The 23,821-nt window shown below is 42.8% G+C and overlaps 1 protein-coding gene and 2 pseudogenes across 2 annotated transcripts; 1 reads left to right on the top strand and 2 right to left on the bottom strand.

Annotated features, from left to right (window-relative positions):
* Positions 1–734: 734 nt before the first annotated feature.
* LOC149127606 (UDP-N-acetylglucosamine transferase subunit ALG13) lies at positions 735–10,821 on the bottom strand. Its single transcript, XM_002711939.6, has 4 exons — positions 10,639–10,821; positions 9,984–10,146; positions 4,352–4,490; positions 735–884 (listed from the first exon to the last, which is right to left on the bottom strand). Exons 1-4 carry the CDS (start codon positions 10,717–10,719, stop codon positions 770–772), a joined length of 498 nt encoding a protein of 165 aa, XP_002711985.1. The 5' UTR covers positions 10,720–10,821; the 3' UTR covers positions 735–769.
* Positions 7,351–9,372, bottom strand: LOC103348622 (putative U3 small nucleolar RNA-associated protein 11 pseudogene; annotated as a pseudogene). Its single transcript, XR_016231789.1, has one exon. The product of XR_016231789.1 is annotated as a putative U3 small nucleolar RNA-associated protein 11 pseudogene (transcript).
* Positions 10,822–14,105: 3,284 nt separating the features above from the next.
* LOC100343890 (ubiquitin-ribosomal protein eS31 fusion protein pseudogene) lies at positions 14,106–14,634 on the top strand (annotated as a pseudogene).
* The last annotated feature ends 9,187 nt before the right edge of the window (positions 14,635–23,821 follow it).

Raw genomic sequence — 23,821 nt, 5'->3', positions numbered from 1 at the left:
TGGTTCCCTGAATTATGAAGGTAAAGATGATGACTTGGGGCCGGCACTGTGGCACAGTGAGTTAAAGGCCAAGCCTGCAGTGCCGGCATCCTATATGTGCACTGGTCTGAGTCTCAGATGCTCCTCCTCTGATCCAGCTCTCTGCTATGGCCTGGGAAAGCAGAAGATGGCCCAAGTCCTTGGGCCCCTGCACCTGCGTGGGAAACCCGAAAGATCCTGGATTTGGATGAGCTCAGCTCTGGCCACTGTAGTCATTTGGGGAGTGAACTAGCGGATAGAAGACCTCTCTCTCTCTCTCTCTTTCTCTGGCTTCACCTCTCTTAACTCCTTCAATAAATAAAAAATAAAATCTTTTTTTTTTTTTTTTAAAGATGATGACTCTCATGAAAAACTTTTTAAAGTTGTTAATGTTTCATTTTTTTTTATTCTCAGGAACATCAAGCTAACTACCTTTATGGTTTTTGTCAAAGTTTTCAAATTTCATTTCTTCCCCATGATTCCAAATCCATTTGGAATTCAAAGACCAAAACTGTGAATTCTAACTACATACTGAAGACTGGGGAAAATCTATTAAGTATAATAAACTGCAATTAGGATTTTGACCCCAATCAAATGTATACACCATAAAAATTCCTATATAGATATACTCTATGGATGTAGGAAGTTTATTAATTTATATTATTCTGCAAATGTATTATGTATTTATTTGACTTAATTACATGCCAGAGGCTGGATTTGGGGTGTTTTTAAAGTATTGAGAGTTTAGTGTTTATTTTTGTAATCCAACAACTTTATCCAAAAATGCAGAAAATTTTTCTGACTGGCCAGGAGGATAACATTTCAATGTTGATAAGTCCATTGACTGTAACAGCCCAGGAAGCGTGCTAAAACAAAAGAAGAAAAATATTAGGTAAAGTGGGAGAAAATTGCATAATTCACCTGCTGTCCACTCGATGAGTAAGCCTAACTTCCAAAAACATAGTGATGCTTCTTAAATTGCACATAATTTTTATGTATTTTAATATTCTAGGCATACATACTAAGATAGTCAAAGCAATACAAAGAATACTATAAAATGTCAACACAAATTCAACAAATACATTCTTTTCTACATCAAGGTAATATTTCAGAAATGTAGTTACTTCATGAAAAAAGTGTTCATGTGGCTTTGTAATAACACTTCTCAGGACCGGGCAGATATTAATTGAAACAAAATTAATTTATGAAAATACAATCAATGAAACCAAAAGTAATAGCTTCCAGGCAAGAAAAGACTAGACCACGCATGGAGATTGTAAAATAACTTTCCTGCAGTAATTTACTATCATAAATCCATATATAAATAAGCAATATAAAACCATCATGCATTTTAGAAATAAGTTTTTTTTTTTTAAATAAGATTGATTTATTTATTTGAAAGTCAGAGTTACAGAGAGAGAGGAGGAGAGGCAGAGAGAGACCGAGATCTTCTATGCACTGGTTGATCCCCCAACTGGACGCAATGGCCAAAGCTGTGCTGATCTGAATCCAGGAGCAAGGCACTTCCTCTGGGTCTCCCAGGCGGGTGCAGGGGCCCAAGGAGTTGGGTCATCTACTGCTTTCCCAGGCCATGGAAGAGAGCAGGATTGGAAGAGGAGCACCCAGGACTCAAACTGGCACCCATGTGGGATGCCGGCACTGCAGGTGGCAGTTTTACCAGCTACACCACAGTGCTGGCCCCAGAAATAAGGTTCTAAATGACAACATGAAACTGTTATTTCAGGCATTTATTTACTTATTTATTCATTTTTTAAAGATTTATTTATTTGAAAGTCAGAGTTACACAGAGAGAGAAGGAGAGGCAGAGAGAGAGGTCTTTCAGCTGCTGATTCACTCCCCATTTAACCACAACGGCCAAAGCTGCACTGATCCAAAGTCAGGGGCCAGCAGATTCTTCTGGGTCTTCCAGGTGGGTGCAAGGACCCAAGCACTTGGGCCATCTTCTACTGCCCTCCCAGGCCATAGCAGAGAGCTGGATTGGAAGTGGAGCAGCCAGGACTGGAACCAGTGCTCACGTGGGATGCTGGCACTGTAGGCGGCAGCTTTACCCGCCTCGCCACAGTGCCAGCCCCTCAGGCATTTATTTAAATCAGTCACTTCAATTGGAACAGATATACTACTGGTATAAGTTTGGAAAAAAAATGATTTACCCAAAATGAAAATACAACCAATTATTGAATCTTACTGCTTTCATGTGTTTGACTTTCTTGAAATTAATGCAGGGGCCCAGTGCTGCGCATAGTGGGTAAAGCTGCCATCTTCAGGGCAACAGTTGGAGTCCTGGATGATCCACTTCCGAGCCAGCTCTCTGCTATGGCCTGGAAAAGCAGCAGAAGATGGCCCAAGTCCTTGGGCTCCTGCACCCACGTGGGAGACCCAGAGGAAGTTCGTGGCTCCTGGCTTCGGACTGGCACAGCTCTGGCCATTGTGGCCAACTGGGGAGTGAACCAGCGGATGGAAGATCTCTCTGTCTCTCTGCCTCTCCTTCTCTCTGTGTAACTCTGACTTTCAAATAAATAAATATTTAACGAAAAAAAAAAAGAAAGAAATTAATGTAAGAAAAACACTTCTAGAACTATGGGACACAATGAATAAATTAAAGACATGTACAGTTCACGTTTTGGTCTCTATAAAATGTGAGGATGTGTTTCTGAAGTCAATCTCTCCCCTTTTCAAATGTACTAACAAAGTCACCGCTGTATCATTCTGAGTGAAAATAATCATCAAATATAACTGGAAAAACTGATTCACAGAAACCAGTTAGGGAGATGAGTGCTTATTCCCCAGCAATCTCAGTTATCCAGACAGATATGCCAATCATCTTTAAAGGACACATAATTTCAACTGTTCAGCTTCTCCGCTGACTCACAATGCTTCAAAACGGGCTTCTCCATTGCAGAGCCCTCTGACTGCTCTCAATGTACAAATGAGGACAACCAACAGTTCTACTCCTGAGTCAATGTCCTCTCAAATGAGAACAGGAATCTTCATTTTGTTCACTGATGTATATACCAAGTTCCTAAGAACGCCTTGCATGTAGTAGGTGCTCAGTGTTAATGAATGAACAAGTATTTACTGAGCGCCTAAGAGATAAAACAGGCAAAGTAAAAGGAAAGCTTATTATGGTCTAGCTAATTTATTCTATGGTTTACTTATTTTTAGTTAACTTCAATGTATTATGACAAAAATACGTAATTCAAAATACTTCTATGAGGTATTTACCCTACAAAACATCAAACTAGGATAGAGTTTAAAGTCAAACAGTTAGAAACTACTGACCTGGCCCTTTGGGAAGCTCTAGTATCTCATGGAAGAATGAACAGAAAACAACCAGAAATTTTCTTCATTCTCCTATTATAATGTCAATCAGTTCCTGTTGAATTCTAACATGTTTCCAGAAAGCAATACTTCTTACCATTAAGTAATTCCCCTGCTCAAAACACTTCACTGATAGCTTGTTTACCTTAGAATAAAAACAGAAGTCTTACATAAACTAACCCTGTCCAGCCTTATCGTCTACTACGTTCTCCCTTGCATACTACGTTCCTGCTACATTAACCTTCCCTCTGTTCCTCAAGCACACCAAACTCCAACTTCACTCCTAACTTTGGGCTACTGCAATTGCTGCTCCTCTGCCTCAACAGCTTCACAAGACTGGCTCTTCCACGGAATTCAGGCCTCAGCTCAAAGGTCATGTCAGGCCTCCCCTGACAATTATATCTAATTGGTCTTCACCTCTGGTATCTCCCTGGCTTATTTTCTTTGCAGGACATTTCTCCATGTGTAATTATTGTGATTGTTTGTATACTTGTTTACTGTCAATCAACCAACACTAGAATGTAAGCACTATGAGCACAGGGACTTTACCTCTTTTTTTTTTAACCACTATATCTACAATGCCTAAAACAGCACCCATTACATATTAGGTAAAATTGAATACATGAATTAGTAAATTTAATTTCGGGATGTGAGTGGGCTTACTGAAAGCAAACTTTAACTAAAGTAAGTAAATGCCTCTGCTGAATACTGAAATCTGAACAATGAACTTGGAAATTACATGCTCAGAGAGCTGTGCACTCAGATAAACACACATACTCATATATTCACATGCAAAAAGTCACATACATAGAAAGATATGTAACACAGAGATCCGTCAAAAAGGGAAACAAATGAGATGGCTTCTTAGGTGAAAAAAAATTGAAGTATGTTTAGTGAGAGAAGGGAACAGGCAAGAGACAGATGGGCTAGGCAGGTGGATAAGAACACCCAGGGAGGAATCAGTTAGTGGTCAAATAATCAGTCTCTAGTATACCTGCAAGTACAGTAGAAGAGATATCCCTCTTTGTGCAGTTGCTTTGCCAATTCCAGCTGATGATTGTTCATCAACTTTTCATTTATAACTACTACAAGTGGCTTTCCTTTCTCCAGAGTCTCCAAACAGCTTCCTGCACCTACCATAAAATAAAATAAAATAAATTTGTTAATATGATTTTTTAAGAGATTTATTTATTTGAAAGTCTGAGTTACACAGAGAGAGGAGAGGCAGAGAGAGAGAGAGAGAGGTCTTCCATCCGATGGTTCACTCCCCAGATGGCCACAATGGCCAGAGCTGTGCCAGTCCGAAGCCAGGAGCCAGGAGCTTCTTCCAGGTCTCCCACGTGGGTGCAGGGGCCCAAGGACTTGGGCCATCTTCTACTGCTTTCCCAGGCCACAGCAGAGAGCTGGATAGGAAGAGGAGCAGCTGGGACTCGAACTGGCACCCATATGGGATACCGGCACTTCAGGCTAGGGCATTCACCCACTGTGCCACAGTGCTGGCCCTGTTAATACGATTTTTTTTTTAAGTTTTATTTATTTGAAAGACAGAGTCACAGAGAGGGAGAGACAGAGAGAGATCTTCCAACCGCTAGTTCACTCCCCAAATGGTTGCAATGGCTGAGGCTGTGCCAGGATAAAGCTAGAAGCCTAGATCTCCATCCGGGTTTCCTATGTGAGCGACAGGAGTCCAAATACTTCGGCCATCTTCTGCTACTTTCTTAGGAGCATTAGCAAGGAGCTGGATTGGAAGTGGAGTAGCTGGGGCTCAAACTGGCACTCACACAAGAGGCCAATGTCGCAGGTAAAAGTTTAACCTGCTGCGCCACAATGTTGGCCCTGCCACCCACGTAGGAGACTCAGATGGAGTTCCAGGCTCCTGGCTTGGGCTTGGCCCAGACCCAGCCAATGCAACTATTTGTGGAGTGAACTAGTGGGTGGAAGATCTCTCTGTCTCTGCCTGTGACTCCTCCTTTCAAATAAATAATCTTTAAAACAGTATTCTGGAAACAAACTGGATCCATACAAAACGTTGTGTAGGTTTTTTCTTGTTATTCCCTAAACAATACAAGGATACTTTAAAAAATTTGTGGAAAAACGGAATTAAAAGTTATTTTGGGGGCTGGTGCTACGACATAGCAGGTATAGCTGCCACCTTCAACGCTGGCATCCCATGTGGACACCCGTTTGAGTCCTGGCTGCTCCACTTCCACTCCAACTCCCTGCTAATGTGCCTAGGAAAGCAGTGGAAGATGGCCCAAGTGCTTGGGCCCCTGCGCTCATGTGGGAGACCTGGAAGAAGCTCCTGGCTCCTGGCTTTGGCCTGGTCAGCCATGGACATTGTGGCCATTTAGGGAGTAAACCAACAGATGGAAGGTATATCTCTCTTTCTCTGCTTCTGTGTACTCTTTCAAATAAATAAATCAATCCTTTAAAAAGATTTATTTTCAGGGAAGGCATTGTGGCAGAATGCCTGGGACCACCTAGTCCAGCCTTTTTTTTTTTTTTTTTTCATCTGACAGGTAGAGTTAGACAGAGAGAGAGAGAGAGAGAGACAGAGACAGAGAGAAAGGTCTTCCTTCCATTAGTTCACCCACTAAATGGCTGCGACGGCTGGTGTGCTGTGCTGATCTGAAGCCAGGAGCCAGGTGCTTCCTCCTGGTCTCCCATGCGGGTGCAGGGCCCAAGGACTTAGGCCATCCTCCACTGCCTTCCCAGGCCACAGCAGAGAGCTGGACTGGAAGAGGAGCAGCCGGGACTAGCACCCGGTGCCCATATGGGATGCCAGTGCCGCAGGCTGAGGATTAGCCAAGTGAGCCACGGCGCTGGCCCCCCCCCTTTTTTTTTTTAACAGTGAGTTGCATGCTCAGAGAGCAGATTTTTTTTTTAAAAGACTATTTATTTGAAAGAGAGAAGACAGAGATAGATATCGAGATACAGGGAGAGAGAAAAAAATATCTTTCATCCACTGGCTCATAGAATCCAGGAGCCTGGGACTCCATCAAGGTCTCCCATGTGAGTTACAGGGGCCCAAGTGCTTGGGTCATCTGCTGCTGCTTTCCCAGGTGCATTAGTAAGGAGATGGATCAAAAGTAGTGCAACCAGGACTTGAACAGGTACACATATGAAATGCAGCATTCCAGGTGGTGGCTTAAGCTGTGTGCCAGGATTCTGTCCCCCGGTCTCTACTTTTAATCCAGCTTCCTTGCAATGTACACTCTGGGGGCAACATATGATATCTCAAGTACCTGAGTCACTGCCACTCATCTGAGAAACCTGGGTAGAGTTCTATGCTCTGGGCTTCTAGCTCTAGCACTGCCCAGCCCTAGCTGTTGCAGGCATGTCAGGAATGATTCAACAAATAGAATCTCTTTTACTCTGCCTTTCAAATAAACAGAAAAGTTTATTTTGATAAAAAATTTTGGAAATTCATGCACACTAAAGTCTTTAAAAAGTTCATGGAAGATGCATGCTATGAAAAATCTGTGGGTTTCAAAGTTTTTCTATGAATAAACTTATCTTTTAATTCCATTTTCCATAAAATTTTTAGTAACCTTATATAACTACTACTTACATAGTATTTACCCTGTATTAGGTATTATAAGCAACATATATATTTTTTTAAATGACAGGTGCTTTAATGTTGTGCACAGAAAGATCAAATGTCAGCTCAGGGGCTGGCACTGTGGTATAGTGGTTAGCAGCTGCCTGCAGTGCTGTCATCCCATATGGGTGCCAGTTCGGGTCCTGGCTGCTCCACTTCTGATCCAGCTCTCTGCTACGGCCTGGGAAAGCTATAGAGGATGGTCCAAGTCCTTGGGCCCTCGTACACACATGGGAGACCTGGAAGAAGCTCTTGGCTCCTGGCTTTGGCTCGGCCAAGCTCCAGCAGTTACAGCCATTTGGGGAGTTAACCAGTGCATGGAAGCCACCCCCGCCCCTGCCCCCCCCCCCAACTCTGCCTTTCAAATAAATAAATCTTAAAAAAAAAGTCAGCTCAATGATCAATGATGCTTACAAACAGGAAAACCATGCAATGTGGACTGATCAAATCTGAAGTCACCAGAAAAAAATACAGTGATCTTTCAATGTAGAATGTTGAGGCATATCTATAACACTTCAACATTTTTGAAGACTCTGAAATTTGTAAATAGCTGGAGAGTTCACTACTTCTTTCCTCATCTTCACCTCCTGAGTTTTATCCATAAGAACTTTGCATATTTCAATTTTCTGTGCAACAACAATTCCTTCTCTTGTTCAATCCGCTGCTATCAGGCAGTTATATTACTTCTTCTCTCTTTAACTACCCGCTTAAGCCGAGTCTGATGGGTAACTCCTTTAATTTTTTCTTCTGTAAGATCTCTATCTTGGGTCTACTGAAAACCCTGTTGCCTAGTTCCAGAGCTGTAGGCAGATGAGTTACATCAAACCATTCAACTTCCTTTTTCGTGTCAAAAAAACACATGCTTATTCTGTTGCTTCCCCTGGAAATCCAGCAGATGGAGCTCTGATTTTAGTCTTTCAATTTTCTTAGCTTCTGCATCCCTTTTCATTTCTATATATTTGACAGCCTGAGTTCTCATCAGCTTTATCTGTTCTAGAGTTACATCTTCCTTTGTCTCCTTAATAAGATGAATTCCATCCTGGAGTCTAACATGAATCATTTTATAGTAAAATTCATCTGGATGTTTTTTAAGCATCTTCTTCCAGAGAGCTCTGAGGTATTCTTGTTTTTATGGCAGTCATTAGTGCAGTTTGTAATCTTTCTTTTTCTCTAGCAAGCCCAGATGTTCTTGAAAGCTGGGCTGGCGTCACTCTCAGTGTTCCCGCTGCTGAGACTTAGCTGCCTTTCAGAAAGCCTTGTCTGCTCACTCCTGGAAAACCTTAGCAGACAACGCAATTACTGAACTGCCTGCGCCGAGTGGCCACCGATCCTGCTGGTACAAGCAATCTTGAGATGATTTCGAGTGCAGTACACAGAAGGATGTGTCTAAGTCACATGCACATACTATTCTATTTTATAAGAGACTGGAGTGTCTGCACAGCGTCCTGGAATCAATCCTCCAAGGATACCAAGGGACAACTGCAGCTTACTTCTACTCAAACACAAACTGGTAACAAAGAAAAGCACTGCCTGCTCCTTATGTGTCTAGCTGTAAGATGTCATACCCAGAACAACTACAGTGCTACGAATTTTCACCCATAAAATATTAGAATCAACTCAACTTTGAATCTAAAATCACGCAGAGGCCGGCGCCGAGGCTCACTAGGCTAATCCTCCGCCTAGCGGCGCCGGCACACCGGGTTCTAGTCCCGGTTGGGGCACTGGATTCTGTCCCGGTTGCCCCTCTTCCAGGCCAGCCCTCTGCTGTGGCCAGGGAGTGCAGTGGAGGATGGCCCAGGTGCTTGGGCCCTGCACCCCATGGGAGACCAGGAAAAGCACCTGGCTCCTGGCTCCTGCCATTGGATCAGCGCCGTGCGCCGGCCGCAGCGCGCCGGCCATTGGAGGGTGAACCAATGGCAAAGGAAGACCTTTCTCTCTGTCTCTCTCTCTCACTGTCCACTCTGCCTGTTAAAAAAATAAATAAATAAATAAAAATAAAATCACGCAGCTATTTTAAATGGGAGCAAGAACACTGATGAGTGGACAGTTCCTTTTAAGGGAAGGGGTAATTAACAAAGTCTTCAGCACCAGATTGTTATCTATCTACCACTTATTGACTGGACAAATTACTTAACCCTTGTTTCTGTTTCCTCATCTATAAAATGGAGAAACACGGGTACATAAAAAGTTTATGAAAAATGTGTATTATGAAAAAGTTACGCATGGACTTCAAAATTTTTTCCATCAAAATAAATATCCTTTAATTGTAACTTCCATGAAGTTTCTGGAATTTCCTTACATTTACTTCATATGGGAGAATTAAACAAGATAAAAGACACAAAGCATTCAGAGCAGCTCCAAAAGCTCTTGAACTATTATACTCTTTTTTAATCAATCACTAATCTGTTAGTGATGTCCATATCTAATGACTTTTCTTTCCTCAAACTAGACTCTTTAAAAACCAGGAATATCCTCCCTCCTGGCAGTGAAAATTGCAACGTTCCCTAAATACAATTATGAAGGAACTGGAAGTCTAATTAACTAGATCATTAGCACGGTTCTCTTAAGAGTAGGCAGTGATTTGCATAATCTATAAAGAATATTTCTGACTGAATTCATTTCACAGACACTTTTAGTAGAAATGCAAAAAAAATCTTTCAAAGTGAATTTCACCGTGACCAATCCAACTCATCAGCAGGCTAAACATTGCTTCAGTTCTAAGCCCAAATACGAATTTCAAGGGACAGTTCATTACATGTGTCATCGGGTAAACTATCTTCCTTTCTGTGCTTAGGGTGTTTTATTGGAAGGTTGAGCCAGCGATGATGAATTTTCCATCCTTCTCTCACCCAGAAATACTAAATTCCAATAAGGTTCTTAATTGTTACGTTCAAATAACTCAGGAATTATTATGCTCAAAAGGGCTACCGTCGGGAATTTTGGTGATTTTTAGCACAAAAAGGTCTTGTCAGTTCGTTTTTGCTAAGTCGCAAAGACCAAATCCTGAGATTCGAAGGCATTTTACCTGCGTGACTAATAACAAGATCTGCCTTCTCGAGGTCTTCTTTCAAGGAATCCTTGTACCTGTACACATCCAGAGTAAAGGACTCAGTACTGAACGGTTCAGGTGCTACCGTTCCTCTACCGATTTGGAGAATGAGTCGGTCGTAACCAAGGCTCTTGATTATCTGAAACAGGAAATAAGAAAACGCGGGCCTTTTAAATTGGCTCCCGTGAAAACCGCAGTAACAAACGCTAAAGCCCGCAGGAAGACGGAGCAAGGGTGGCCAAATAACCTTAATTTTCCCAACTTAGCCCGACCAGGGACCTCACCAGCCCAAATGCATCTCGGGGACCCAGCTCTCCAAGTCGGCAAAGAACAGTGCAAAGGGGGTCGCAAGCTAGCCGGGGAGACGCAGGGAACGGCCAGGGTCCCCCTCCTCAGAGCCGGGCTGCGAGGCCCGCGAGCCTTGAGGAGGGCGCGCCCGACGGACGGGAAGCCGGGGCCGGGCAGGAGCCGCGGCCGGGGGAGAGCTCGGCGGGGCGCGGGGCCGCGCCGCTCGGTCCAGCTGCGGCGACTTCCGTCCGAGCGCCGCGGTCCGGCAGGGTTCCCGGGCCCGCAGTGACGAATGGCCGCGGCGGGCCGCGCCGAGCCGCCACCGCGCCCGTCCCCCACTCACTTGCAGGCTGTCGTGCGCCGAGACGCACGCAATGAGGTCGTCGAAGCTGGTGGTCCCTACGGTAACGAACACGCACTTCATAGCGCGGGCTCCGCGCGCCCGACGCGCACGGGCCGGATGTGACGCAGCGGAGGTCGCGCGCGCGGCGGCCGCGGTTCCCGGCAGGAGCGGAAGTCGGCGGCCCCGCTGGGGACTGCGGGAGCCAGGGCTGCGTCCCCGGCGGGGAGCAGCCTGACTTCGCGGGTTTCTGCTAGCTCCTGCGGTAAACTGCGTCTCGGAGCTCGCGAGACCCTCGCTGCAAAGGGAGAGGGAATTGCCCAATGCAGTTTCTCCTTACAAGTACTTTTTTTTTTTTTCCTAAAAACGACCCACCACTCTAAGAATTATGTTGCCGTCGTTTCCTGGGCATTACTGATCATTTAATGATAGGAGACGTTGGGGTTCTTTATTTGCCACTATGATTTTCCAAGATACGTTTGAGTTAAATATATTTTTTTTTTTTTGACAGGCAGAGTGGACAGTGAGCGAAAGAGAGAAAGGTCTTCCTTTGCCGTTGGTTCACCCTCCAATGGCCGCCGCGGCCCGTGGGCTGCGGCCGGCGCACTGCTCTGATCCTAAGGCAGGATCCAGGTGCTTCTCCTGGTCTCCCATGGGGTGCAGGGCCCAAGCACTTGGGCCATCCTCCACTGCACTCCTGTGCCACAGCAGAGAGCCGGCCTGGAAGAGGGGCAACCGGGACAGAATCCGGCGCCCCGACTGGGACTAGAACCCAGTGTGCTGGCACCACAAGGTGGAGGGTTAGCCTATTGAGCCACAGCACCGGCCCTTATCTGGTTCTAATGTTTTCTGTGTTTCCTACTTAAAAATCTCATTTTAAGTCATGTTTATATTTTGGCCTGCCTGAATATATCCACAGAAACCAAGAGAAAAAATAATTTTTAAAAATATTTTATTTATTTGAGAGGTAGAGTTACAGGCAGTAACAGGGAGAGAAAAGAGAGGTCTTCCATCTGCTGGTTCACTCCCCAAATGGAGCTGAGCTCATCTAAAGCTAGGAGCCAGGACTCCCATCCCGGTGCAGAGACCCAAGGATTTGGGTCATCTGCTGCTGCTCTCCCAGGCCATAGCAGAGAGCTGGATTGGAAGTAGAGTAGATTGGGACAGGACTATGAACCAGCACCTCTGTGGGATGCTGTTGGCGGCAGGTGGAGGATTAACTTGCACCACAGCACCGGCCCCAAGAAGAAATTCTTTTAAGGCAGAAAAGAATTGAAGGTGAATTGAGCCTAGAATTGGCCTAGAAGACAGACTCCTATTTCTTTACTTTAAATCTTGTACATTGGGTAGTTATCTTTGAGGAGTGATAATGTTGATATCCCTTTCTTGATACCAAATTACAAAAATTAATGATACAGCACAACTACAGTTTAATAATGAATGTAGGAAAGTCAAGGTACTCATGGTTGAATAAAAAATACATAAGAACAATGATTTTCTGCCCAATAAGAATAAAATATTAATATGTATTGAAATTTGAAGACAAAGGCATTTAAAAATCTTACCTGTCCTAAAACATCCTGAATTTCTGGTTTATGCATATACCTCAGTTGCTCTGAATTTTACCACAAGGCACACTAACCTGCAGAAAACATTTCTTCTATGTGAACGGAATAATTAACTGTTAGCGGAGATGGCTGGAATAGAGGTTGTTGTGTTCTCACCAGAAAGAATTCGGGCGTGAGTCAAGAGAGTAGTGGTAAGCAAGGTAGCAAGTTTTAATGGAGGTGGGGTATCCGTCAGAACGGATGGGCAACCATACTGCAGGTACATTAGAACATGAGCTCAGTTTTCTTGCTACTCCACCAGTGTTCTTGTTAATGAACAGTAGTAGGGGACTGGCATTGTGGCATAGTGGGTTAAGCCGCTACCTGCAGCTCTGGCAACCCAAATGGGCACCGGCTCGAGTCACAGCTGCTCCACTTCTGATCCAGATCCATGATAATGTGTCTGGGAAAGGCAGTGTAAGATGATTCAAGTCCTTGGGCCCCTGCACCCACATGGGAAACCCAGAAGAAGCTCCTGGCCTCTGGCTTTGGATCGGCTCAGCTTCAGCCAACTGGGGAGTGAACCATCAGATGGAAGACCTCTCTCTCTCTCTCTGCCTCTGCCTCTCTCTGTGTAACTCTGACTTTCAAATAAATAAATAAATCTTTAAAACAAAACAAAACTGCTATCTCTCTGTCTCGGTGCTGTAGCACATTTTCCAGCTCCCGAAGCTCAGATGGAGGCAGAGCAGAGCCCCCTCAGGCACTGTGTTTCCTGAGAGTGCTGGAGTGGTGGGGTGCAGGACAAGGTTGCCATCAGAGGCATCTATCCTGTATCTCCCAAAGATACTATCCCAACCCAGCAGAAAACCCTGGATTCTCAAGTCATGGAATGAAATAGAACATGAAGGGTTGAGTGTTTGGGTTTTGTATGCCTCTTCTCAGTGGATTTCCTATATGCCAAAGTTGTGATTGCACAGGAGGCCTGTTCTCCTCCAAGAGTGGATGTCCTGCTTTGGCATGGGCAGGACAACCATGTATGGAAGGAGTGGCCTCCAAGTGACTGTAGCCTGGGAAGAGAGTGTGAGGGGAAAGACCACTGTAGGCAAGTGGCTGGGGGCCCCTGCAGGGCAGGCTCTACCACACACCTTTCAAACAACAAGTGAAATGAAGACTTGGTTTTTTGAAAATATAAACAAGACCATTAAATACTTACCTAGACTCACTGAAGAAAAAAGAGGAAATTAAATAAAATAAAAAGTCAAGAAGGAAATGTTACAACTGACATCACAGAATTACAAAGGATCAATAGGGGCTGGCGCTGTGGCTCAATAGGCTAATCCTCTGCATGCGGCACCAGCACCCCAGGTTCTAATCTCTGTCGGGGCACTGGATTCTGTCCTGGTTGCTCCTCTTCCAGTCCAGCTCTCTGCTGTGGCCCGGGAGTGCAGTGGAGGATGGTTCAAGTACTTGGGCCCTGCACCCCCAGGGGAGACCAAGAGAAGCACCTGGCTCCTGGCTTTGGATCAGCGCGATGCACCGGCCGCAGTGCGCCAGCCATGGCGGCCACTGGGGGGTGAACCAATGGAAAAGGAAGACCTTTCTCTGTCTCTCTCACTGTCCACTCTGCCTTTCAAAAAAAAAAAGGATCAATAGGAACCATTATGGACAACCATACACTAGAAATGGAAAACCTAGCAGAACTGGATACATTTCTGGTACAGATAACATATGAAAAGTAAACCAGTAAGACAGAAAACTGGACAGACCAAGAAACAATGAGATTGATCAAGAATGAAGATTCTTTCATAAAAAAGTCCAGGGCTGCTTTCATTACTGAATCCTATTAAACTTTTACAGGAAAACCAACAGCAATTTTTAAAAACTATTCAAGCTTTTTCGATCTGCCATCTGCGCGCAGGTGGGCCCGCCACCAGGATGCAGATCTTCGTGAAAACCCTTACGGGAAGACCATCACGCTCGAGGTTGAACCCTCGGATACAATAGAAAATGTAAAAGCCAAAATCCAGGATAAGGAAGGAATTCCTCCTGATCAGCAAAGACTGATTTTTGCTGGCAAGCAACTGGAAGATGGATGGACTTTATCTGACTACAACATTCAAAAGGAGTCTACTCTTCACCTTGTGTTGAGACTTCATGGGGGTGCCAAGAAAAGGAAGAAGAAGTCTTACACCACTCCCAAGAAGAATAAGCATAAGAGAAAGAAGGTTAAGCTGGCTGTCCTGAAGTACTATAAGGTGGATGAGAACGGCAAGATCAGTCGGCTGCGTCGCGAGTGCCCTTCAGATGAATGTGGTGCTGGCGTGTTCATGGCCAGCCACTTCGACAGACATTACTGTGGCAAATGCTGTCTGACTTACTGCTTCAACAAACCAGAAGACAAGTAACTGTATATGAGGAGTTAATAAAAGACGTTAACATAAAAAAAAAACTATTCAAAGTAATTGAAACAGAGGGGACCATTCCAAATTAAATCTCCATGAGGCCAGCATTCCTTTGATTTCAAAACCAGGCAATAATACAACCATCACCACACAAGTGAAAACTGCAGGCCAACATCTTTGATGAACACAGATGCAAAAATTCCCAATAAAATATTAGCCAACGGAATCCAACAGCACATTAAAACATATCCTTCATTCCAACCAAGTGGGATTCATCCCAGAGATGTGAGGATTGTTCAACATACATAAATCAGTAAATGTAACATATTACATCTATGAAATCAAAGATTAAAATGATATGTATCTCAATAGATACAGAAAAGGCATTTGCCACAATTCAACATCCGTTTAAAATATAAAACCTGAATGTATTAGATACTGAAGGAACATACTTCAACATAATAAAGGCAATAAATGCAAACCCACATCAATATCATAATGAATACAGAAAAGTTAGAAACATTTCCACTAAGATTTGGAATCAGACAAAGATGTACAATGCTAACACTCTTATCCAATATAGTACTAGAAGTTTCAGCCAGAGTAATTGTGCAACAGAAAGAAATAAAAGCATACAAATTGGAAAGGGTAAGTCTAAACATCCCTGTTTGTAGATGATAGGAATATCTATATAGGAAAACCTAATATCTCCACCAAAGACTGTGGATATCAGAATTGATAAACCAATTCAGTAAAGTTTCAGGATACAAAATAAATAACCAAAAGCCAGTAGCAGTTTGATTGCCAATAATAAACCCATTAAAAAGAAAGAAGAGTAGGGGCTGGTGTTGTAGGACAGAGTTAAACCACTACCTGTGATGCCAGCATCTCATATGAGTGCTGGTTAGATCTCAACCACTCCATTCCTAATCCAACTCCTTGCAAATGCACCCGGAAGGTAACAGATGTGGCCCAAGTACTTGGGCCACTTCACCCTTGTGGTATCCCCGGATTGTGTTCCTGGCTTCTGCCTGTTACCTGCCCGTGTTCTGGGTGGGCCATCTGGGGAGTAAACAGTAGATGGAAGATTTTCTTTCTTTCTCTCTCTCCCTTGTAAAATAAACATTTTTTTTAAAAAAATAAAGAACAAAAATTTTAAAAAGAGAATAAACCTTGGATTAAATTGGAGCAAGAATGAAAAAGATCTTTACAATGAGAATGACAAACCATGAATGAAAGAAATGAAAGAGAAAAATAACTAAAAACCCTTTGTTGTGCATAGTTGGGAGAATTAATATTGAAATATCCATACTACTAAAATCAATTTACAAATTCAATGCAAAATGACATTTTTCCTAGAACTAGAAAAATAATCCTAAAGTTTATGACTTTTACACAACAGATCCCAAATAGACAAACAATATTGAGCACAAAGAACAAAGCTGGAGGCCTCATGATTCCTGATCTTCAGAATACTACGGAGCTGCAGTCATCAAAATAGCATTACACTGGCCTGAAAACAGACACATAGACAGAACAGAAAAGAGATCCCAGAAATGAATCCATGCATCTACAGCCACATGGCTCTCAAAAATGGCACCACAAACTGACACTGGAAAGAGGATGGTCTTCTCAATAAAAAATGCTGGAGAAGCTGGCTATCCATACACAGAAGTTTGAAACTTGACCCTCCACCACACACATAATACAAAAATCAACTAAAATGGATCAAAGAGTAGAAGGTAAGAACTGAAACTATGAAAGCAACAGAAGAAAATGTAGGACAAACAATTCACAACCTCAGTATATGCAATGATTTTTTTTTGACAAATCTCCAAAAGTACAGGCAAAGAAAACCTGAAACTAAACAGATGGGATTATAATAAAAAGCTTCTACACAGTAGAGGAAATATTCAACAGAGGGAAAAGATCAACAGAAATAGAGAAAATGCTTGCAAGCTTTTCATCTGATAGAAGATTAAGATACAAAATGTATTAAAAAACTCAATGGGGTTGGCACTGTGGCATAGCAGGTAAAGCCCCGCCTGCAGTGCCAGCATCCTATATGAGTGCCAGTTTGGGTCCTGGCTGCTCCATTTCTAATCCAGCTCTCTGCTATGGCCTGGGAAAGCAGTGTAGAATGGCCCATGTCCTTGGATCCCTGCACTTGTGTGGGAAGACCCAGAGGAAGCTTCTGGCTCCTGGCTTTGATTTCCACGAAGCTCCAGCCATTGCAGCCAACTGGGGGATGAGCCAGCGGATGGAGGACCTCTCTCTTTCTCTGCCTCTCCTTCTCTATTTGTGTAACTCTGACTTTCAAATAAATAAATAAATTTAAGAAAAAAAAACACAAACCTCAACAATAACCCAGCCAATCACATGACCTGGGCACAGAAAACCAACAGGGCACATGCATGCAGCCTACAGATGGGACGAGAAGTCAGGAAATTCTGGGGACCAGAGTTAGTTCTGCCTTCAGGAGAGTTACTCTTTAAGCCCAGGTCCATCCCTAAAGAAGGGAGAACAGAACTTCCCACCTTCTTTGCTGGACTGTCTGTCAGGAGCAAGAGAAGGCAAGTATATACCTGTGGGGAGCAACTCGGACTAGACTGTTACTGGAATTAAGACTTATTCTATGCATCTGCTCTCCCACAATATGGCGCTGAGAAGGGAGTAACAGCTTCTACACAGCTGCCTCCAGTTCAACCAATAAACAGCAGGACCTGCTCCTGATTGGAGGAGAGCAGCGTACTCAGCGTGTGTGTAGCAGAGTTGGGATTGGTGGAAGAGGACTATAAAGGAGGAGAGAGACAACATGCACCAGGAACACCTGAGGAACATCTGAGCAGCCCCCTAGAGAGCCGGCCGGCGGTGTGCCGCTCCCCCGCGGAAGTGGGGAAAGTGGCTAGGGGGAACCGCCCTTCCACAGAGGTGGAAGGGACGGTAGCCAACCCGGGAAGAACCAGCAGCAAACCCGGGGAGGGCCGAGCAGACAAACAACAGCTCAGGGTCCTGTGTCGTTCCTCCGCGAAGAGGGGGAGCGACATAATGGTGCCGTGACTCGGATAGGAAGCCTAGGCAGGGTTTAGTGTCGTTCCTCCATGAAGAGGGGGAGCGACATATACCAAGGTGGCTGGCACACAAACATTCACAGTTGTTGAGGTAAGATAGACTAAAGTAACTAATTTTTACAAAGTGACTCTAGATCCACCCTTTCTTCCCAATAGACCTCTGAGGAAGCTGTATAATCCATAGACTTTACATGGCTACTCCCTCAGCCTCTTTAAGCCCCAGTCTTGTTCCATGTAAGGTCATGGTTACAACACTCCTCTGGTGGAGTCAGTGGATGCTTACATGAAATTCCATGCATTGTAGTGTTAGCCCAGTTCTGCAACATAGAAGACAATCAGTACTTTCTGTACTTGCTGTGGACATCCAAACCCCATGAGGAGTTTGTTACAAAAGCTTTAGGGCTAAAGCCTACGAACCTACATTTTACTTAAGATCTGCAGGTGCTCCGTAAACTGATGAACTGAGAACCTCTGGGCTAGAAGAAACAAAGGGACTGGCTAAGTCATGGCCTGAAGGATCCACAGTTGGCTGTAAATCTCCACTGCATGTCTCAGAATCCTGAAGTCTGAGATTCAAGGACAGAGTATCTGGTGTGATGCAAGGATGAAAACAATGTAAAACACAGGACTTGAACCATCTTTGAGACAGGCTTACATTGGAGAAAAAGGAGACAGCGATTTCCCCAAAACCGGCAGGAAGAGGCATATGTGTCATATGGAAAAGATTATCAATATGAAGCATAACTTTGGTGAAAAACTGATACTTCATAATGCATGTTAAAGAAAGTAAATCTCAAAACAATCTTTCTGAAAGGCAGAGATGTGTATCACATGGATTCCTTCTTATACAATATCAGTGATTCCTAAGGTCTGACGGAGGATAAACAAATCATAGTTTCATGATAGTGATTCTGAAGAAACAAGAAACTAGCCATGGTATAACTACATGTACTTTGTAGGTTTGACAGTAAATGAAAAGAGTGGCACTGTTCTCACCTGTGATAGCTCAAGCAAGTTCATACATAAAAAGGTTTAAATAAAAACTATGTTTTTTTTTCTCTTTGGGTATCAGCTCTACTGGTAAATAATCCACAAACATACAGTTCACCTGGTTTAAGTATACAATTCAGTGATTGTATTTAGAGTTCTGAAACTATCTGTAACATAAATTTTAGAATATTTCTATCACCCTAAAAAGAAGCCTGTACCTTTCATTCTTCCCATCCTTGCATGCACACATACTAACACATTCTTACACTCTCTCCAACCCTGGAAAGCTACTAGTCTACTTTCTTTCTTTCTTTTTTTCCCCCACAGAAACCTTTTATTTAAGGAATACAAACTTCATGCCTTTATGCATTTCATAAATATAACTTTAGGAATATGGTAATTCTTTCCACTGTATCTGCCATTCCATCCCCACTCCTGCCCCTTCCTCCTCCCACTCCTATTCCCATTCTTTTTTTAATAAGATCTATTTTTTTTGCTTTACTATTTTTAATCTATTTTTCCTCTCAAAGAAATATTTTATTTAAGGAATACAGACTTCATGCATTTCATAAGTACAACTTTAGGAATATAGTGATTCTTCCCACCATACCTGCCCTCCAACCCACGCTCCCAACTCTCTTCCTTCCCCCTCTCCCATTCCAGTCCCATTCGCCACTAAGATCCTTTTTTAATGAACTTTATACACTGAAGACCAACTCTATACTAAGTAGAGTTCAACATTTTAAAAAAACCATATATATATATTTTTAAAAAAGATTTTATTTATTTGAGAGGTAAAGTTACAGACAGTGAGAGGGAGAAACAGAGAGAAAAGTCTTCCTTCCATTGGCTCACTCCCCAAATGGCCATGACGGCTGGAGCCATGCCGATCAGAAGCTGTGCCAATCCAAAGCCAGGAGCCAGGTGCTTCTTCCCAGTCTCCCATGTGGGTGCTGGGGCCCAAGGCTTGGGCCATCTTCTACTGCTTTCCCAGGCCATAGCAGAGAGCTGGATTGGAAGAGGGGCAGCCGGGGCTAGAACTGGCACCCATATGGGATGCCGGCGCTACAGGTGGAGGATTAATCTACTGTGCCATGGCGCCAGCCCCAAGTTCAACAATTTGAATGGAAAAAAACACCCCCCCCAAAAAAAAACTACCTTAATAGTTGAGAGAAGGGCTGTTCAAAGTAATTACATCTTGAATTTCACTTCTTTTTAATTAAACTTAATTAACTTTAAAGAAGCACCCAAGATTGATACATCTTTGGGGAGCACTTAGACATAATTAAAATACAACTCTTTGAGGACAGAGGTCCTGCATGGGAAGTTTATGCACAGTGACTTTTTTTTGTTAATTTAACAATTAAAACTCTTATGTATGGCATCAGTAATCACCTGAGGCTCTTGACATGAGCTGCCTAGGATATGGAAGCCTACTGAATTCACAAACTCCATCAGTATTTAGACAAGGCATTCTCTCTTCCCTTCAGTGAAATGTACATCCTTCTCTGATGACCACTTCTTTTCAATGGGGTCTCACCCACCAAGGTCCTTCATGTAGGACATTTTTTGCCAGAGTGTCTTGGCTTTCCATGCCTGAAATGCTCTTATATGGGCTTTTCATTCAGAACAGGAAGCCTTAGGGTCTGATTCTGAGGTCAGAGTGCTATGATTGTCATTCTATGAGTCTGCTGTGTGGACTGCTTCCCATGTTGGAGCATTCCCTCCTTTTAAATTCCATCTATTATTATTACCAGGCCCTTAGTCCTATCCATATGATCACTTTAACACTTAAGATGGTATTTTAACCACCCAACTTAAGGGGATTTGGAGTCCCATGGCACATTTTTAAACAGTACTCTTAGAATTAAGTCCGTAGGAATGCATGTAGAGCTATGTACAGATTTACAGTTACAAACTTCCTCCTTACTCTCTTATTCCCATTCCCACTCTTATTTTTTTACTGAGATCTACTTTCAATTGACTTTATACATATATGATTAACTCTATGTTAAGTAGAGTTCAACAAATAGTATTTAAAAAAATCTGTTCCTTAACAGTTAAGAAAAAGGCTTTTCAAATCATTGCTTCTCAAAATGACAGTTTCACTTCTACAGATTGCCTTTTAGATGCTCTATTAGTTTTCACAGGTCAGGGAGAACATGTGCTATTTGTCCCATTGGGACTGGCTTATTTCAGTAAGTATGATGTTTTCTAGATTCATCCATTTTGTTGTAAATGACCAGATTTCATTTTTAAAATCACTGTGTAGTATTCCATAGTGTATATATCCCATAATTTCTTCATGCAGATTTCAGGTGACAGGCATCTGGGTTGACTCCATGTCTTAGCTATTGTGAATTTATCTGCAATAAACATGGTCGTATAGATAACTCTTTTATTTACTGATTTCATTTCCCTTGGGTAAATCTCCAGGAGTGGGATGGCTGCGTCATACAGTAGGTCTATATTCAGGTTTCTGCAGTGAAGCCATCTGGTCCTGGGCTTTTCTTTGTTGGGAGAGTCTTTATTACTGATTAATTTTCTATCTTCATTATGGGTCTCTTTAGTTTTTTTATGTCTTTATGGCTCAATTTGGGTAAGTTGTATGTGTCCAGGAATATATCCATTTCTTCTAGGTTTCCTGGTTGGCTGGCATACAGCTCTTTGTAGTAATTTCTGATGATTCTTTTTATGTCTGTGGTGTGTGTTGTTACATTTCCTTTCTCATCTCTAATTTTATTTTATTTTTTAAATATTTGTTTTAACTTTTATTTAATGAATATAAATTTCCAAAGTACAGCTTATGGATTACAATGGCTTCCCCCCCCCATAACGTCCCTCCCACCCGCAACCCTCCCCTTTCCCACTCCCTCTCCACTTCATTCACATCAAGATTCAATTTCAATTCTCTTTAGATACAGAAGATCAGTTTAGCACACATTAAGTAAAGATTTCAACAGTTTGCTCCCACACAGAAACATAAAGTGAAAAATACTGTTTGAGTACTAGTTATAGCATTAAATCTCAATGTACAGCACACTAAGGACAAAGAGCCTACATGAGGAGTAAGTGCACAGTGACTCCTGTTGTTGACTTACCAAATTGACACTCTTGTTTATGGCCTCAGTAATCACCCTAGGCTCTTGTCATGAGCTGCCAAGGCTATGGAAGCCCCCTGAGTTCACCGACTCTGATCATATTTAGACAAGGCCATGGTCAAAGTGGAAGTTCTCTGTTCTCTCCTCCCTTCAGAGAAAGGTACCTCCTTCTTTGATGACCCGTTCTTTCCACTGGGATCTCACTCATGGAGATCTTTCATTTAGGTTTTTTTTTTTTCCCAGAGTGTCTTGGCTTTCCATGCCTGAAATACTCTCATGGGCTTTTCAGCCAGATCTGCATGCCTTTAGGGCTGATTCTGAGGCCAGAGTGCTGTTTAGGACATCTGCCATTCTATGGGTCTGCTGTGTATCTCACTTCCCATGTTGGATCATTCTTTCCCTTTTTTATTCTATCAGCTAGTATTTGCAGACACTATTCTTGTTTATGCGATCCCTTTGGTTCTTAGTCCTATCATTATGATCAATTGTGAACAGAAATTGATCACCTAGACTAGTGAAATGGCATTGGTACATGCCACCTTGATGGGATTGAATTGGAATACCCTGGTATGTTTCTAACTCTACCGTTTGGGGAAAGTCAGCTTGAGCATGTCCCGAATTGCACATCTATTCCCTCTCTTATTCCCACTCTTGTGTTTAACAGCGATCACTTTTCAGTTAAGTTTCAGCACTTAAGAATAACTGTGTATTGATTACATATTCAACCAAAAGTATTAGGTAGAACAAACAAAAAAATACTAAGAGGGATAACATATTAAGTTGTTCATCAACAGTCAGGGTGAGGGCTGATCAAGTCACCGTTTCTCATAGTGTTCATTTCACTTTAACAGGTTTCCTTTTTGGTGCTCGGTTAGTTGTCACCTATCAAGGAGAACAAGTGGTATTTGTCCCTTGTGGATTGGCTTATTTCACTCAGCATGATGCTTTCCAAATTCCTAACAGGGATCACTTTTCAGTTAAAATTTAAACACCTAAGAATAATTGTGTGTTAATTACAGAGTTCAACCAATGGTACTAGAACAAAAAAATACTAAAATGGATAAAGTATTACATTGTACATCAACAGTCAGGACAAGAGCTGATCAAGTCACTGTTTCTCATAGTGTCCATTTCACTTCAACAAGTTTCCCCTTTAGTGCTCAGTTAGTTGTCACCGATCAGGGAGAACATATGGTATTTGTCCCTTTGGGACTGGCTTAATTCACTCAGCATGATGTTTTCCAGATTCCTCCATCTTGTTGCAAATGACCAGGTTTCATTGTTTTTGTCTGCTGTATAGTATTCTATATAGTACATGTCCCATAATTTCTTTATCCAGTCTACTGTTGATGGGCATTTGGGTTGGTTCCAGGTCTTAGCTATTGTGAATTGAGCTGCAATAAACATTAAGGTGGAGACCGTTTTTTTGTTTGCCAATTTCATTTCCTTTGGGTAAATTCCAAGGAGTGGGATGGCTGGGTTGAATGGTAGGGTTATATTCAGGTTTCTGAGGAATCTCCAGGCTGACTTCCATAGTGGCTTGACCAGTTTGCATTCCCACCAACAGTGGGTTAGTGTCCCTTTTCCCCCACATCCTCGCCAGCATCTATTGTTGGTGGATTTCTGAATGTGAACCATTCTACCTGGGGTGAGGTGAAACCTCATTGTGGTTTTGATTTGCATTTCCCTGGTTGCTAGTGATCTTGAACATTTTTTCATGTGTCTGTTGGCCATTTGGATTTCCTCTTTTGAAAAATGTCTATTGAGGTCCTTGGCCCATCTCTTAAGTGGGTTGTTGGTTTTGTTTTTGTGGAGTTTCTTGATCTCTTTGTAGATTCTGGTTATTAACCCTTTATCTGTTGCATAGTTTGCAAATATTTTTTCCCATTCTGTCGGTTGTCTCTTCACTCTCCTGACTGTTTCTTTTGCAGTACAGAAACTTCTCAATTTGATGCAATCCCAATAGTTGATTTTGGCTTTGACTGCCTGTGCCTCCCGGGTCTTTTCCAGAAAATATTTGCCTGTGCCAATATCTTGAAGGGTTTTTCCAATGCTCTCTAATAATTTGATGG

The sequence above is a fragment of the Oryctolagus cuniculus genome, chromosome 3 (genome assembly GCF_051225735.1).
Source record: "Oryctolagus cuniculus isolate XC-2025 breed Fujian yellow rabbit chromosome 3, ASM5122573v1, whole genome shotgun sequence".
NCBI classification, from domain to species: domain Eukaryota; kingdom Metazoa; phylum Chordata; class Mammalia; order Lagomorpha; family Leporidae; genus Oryctolagus; species Oryctolagus cuniculus.
This window is presented reverse-complemented; position numbering and strand designations above follow the sequence as displayed.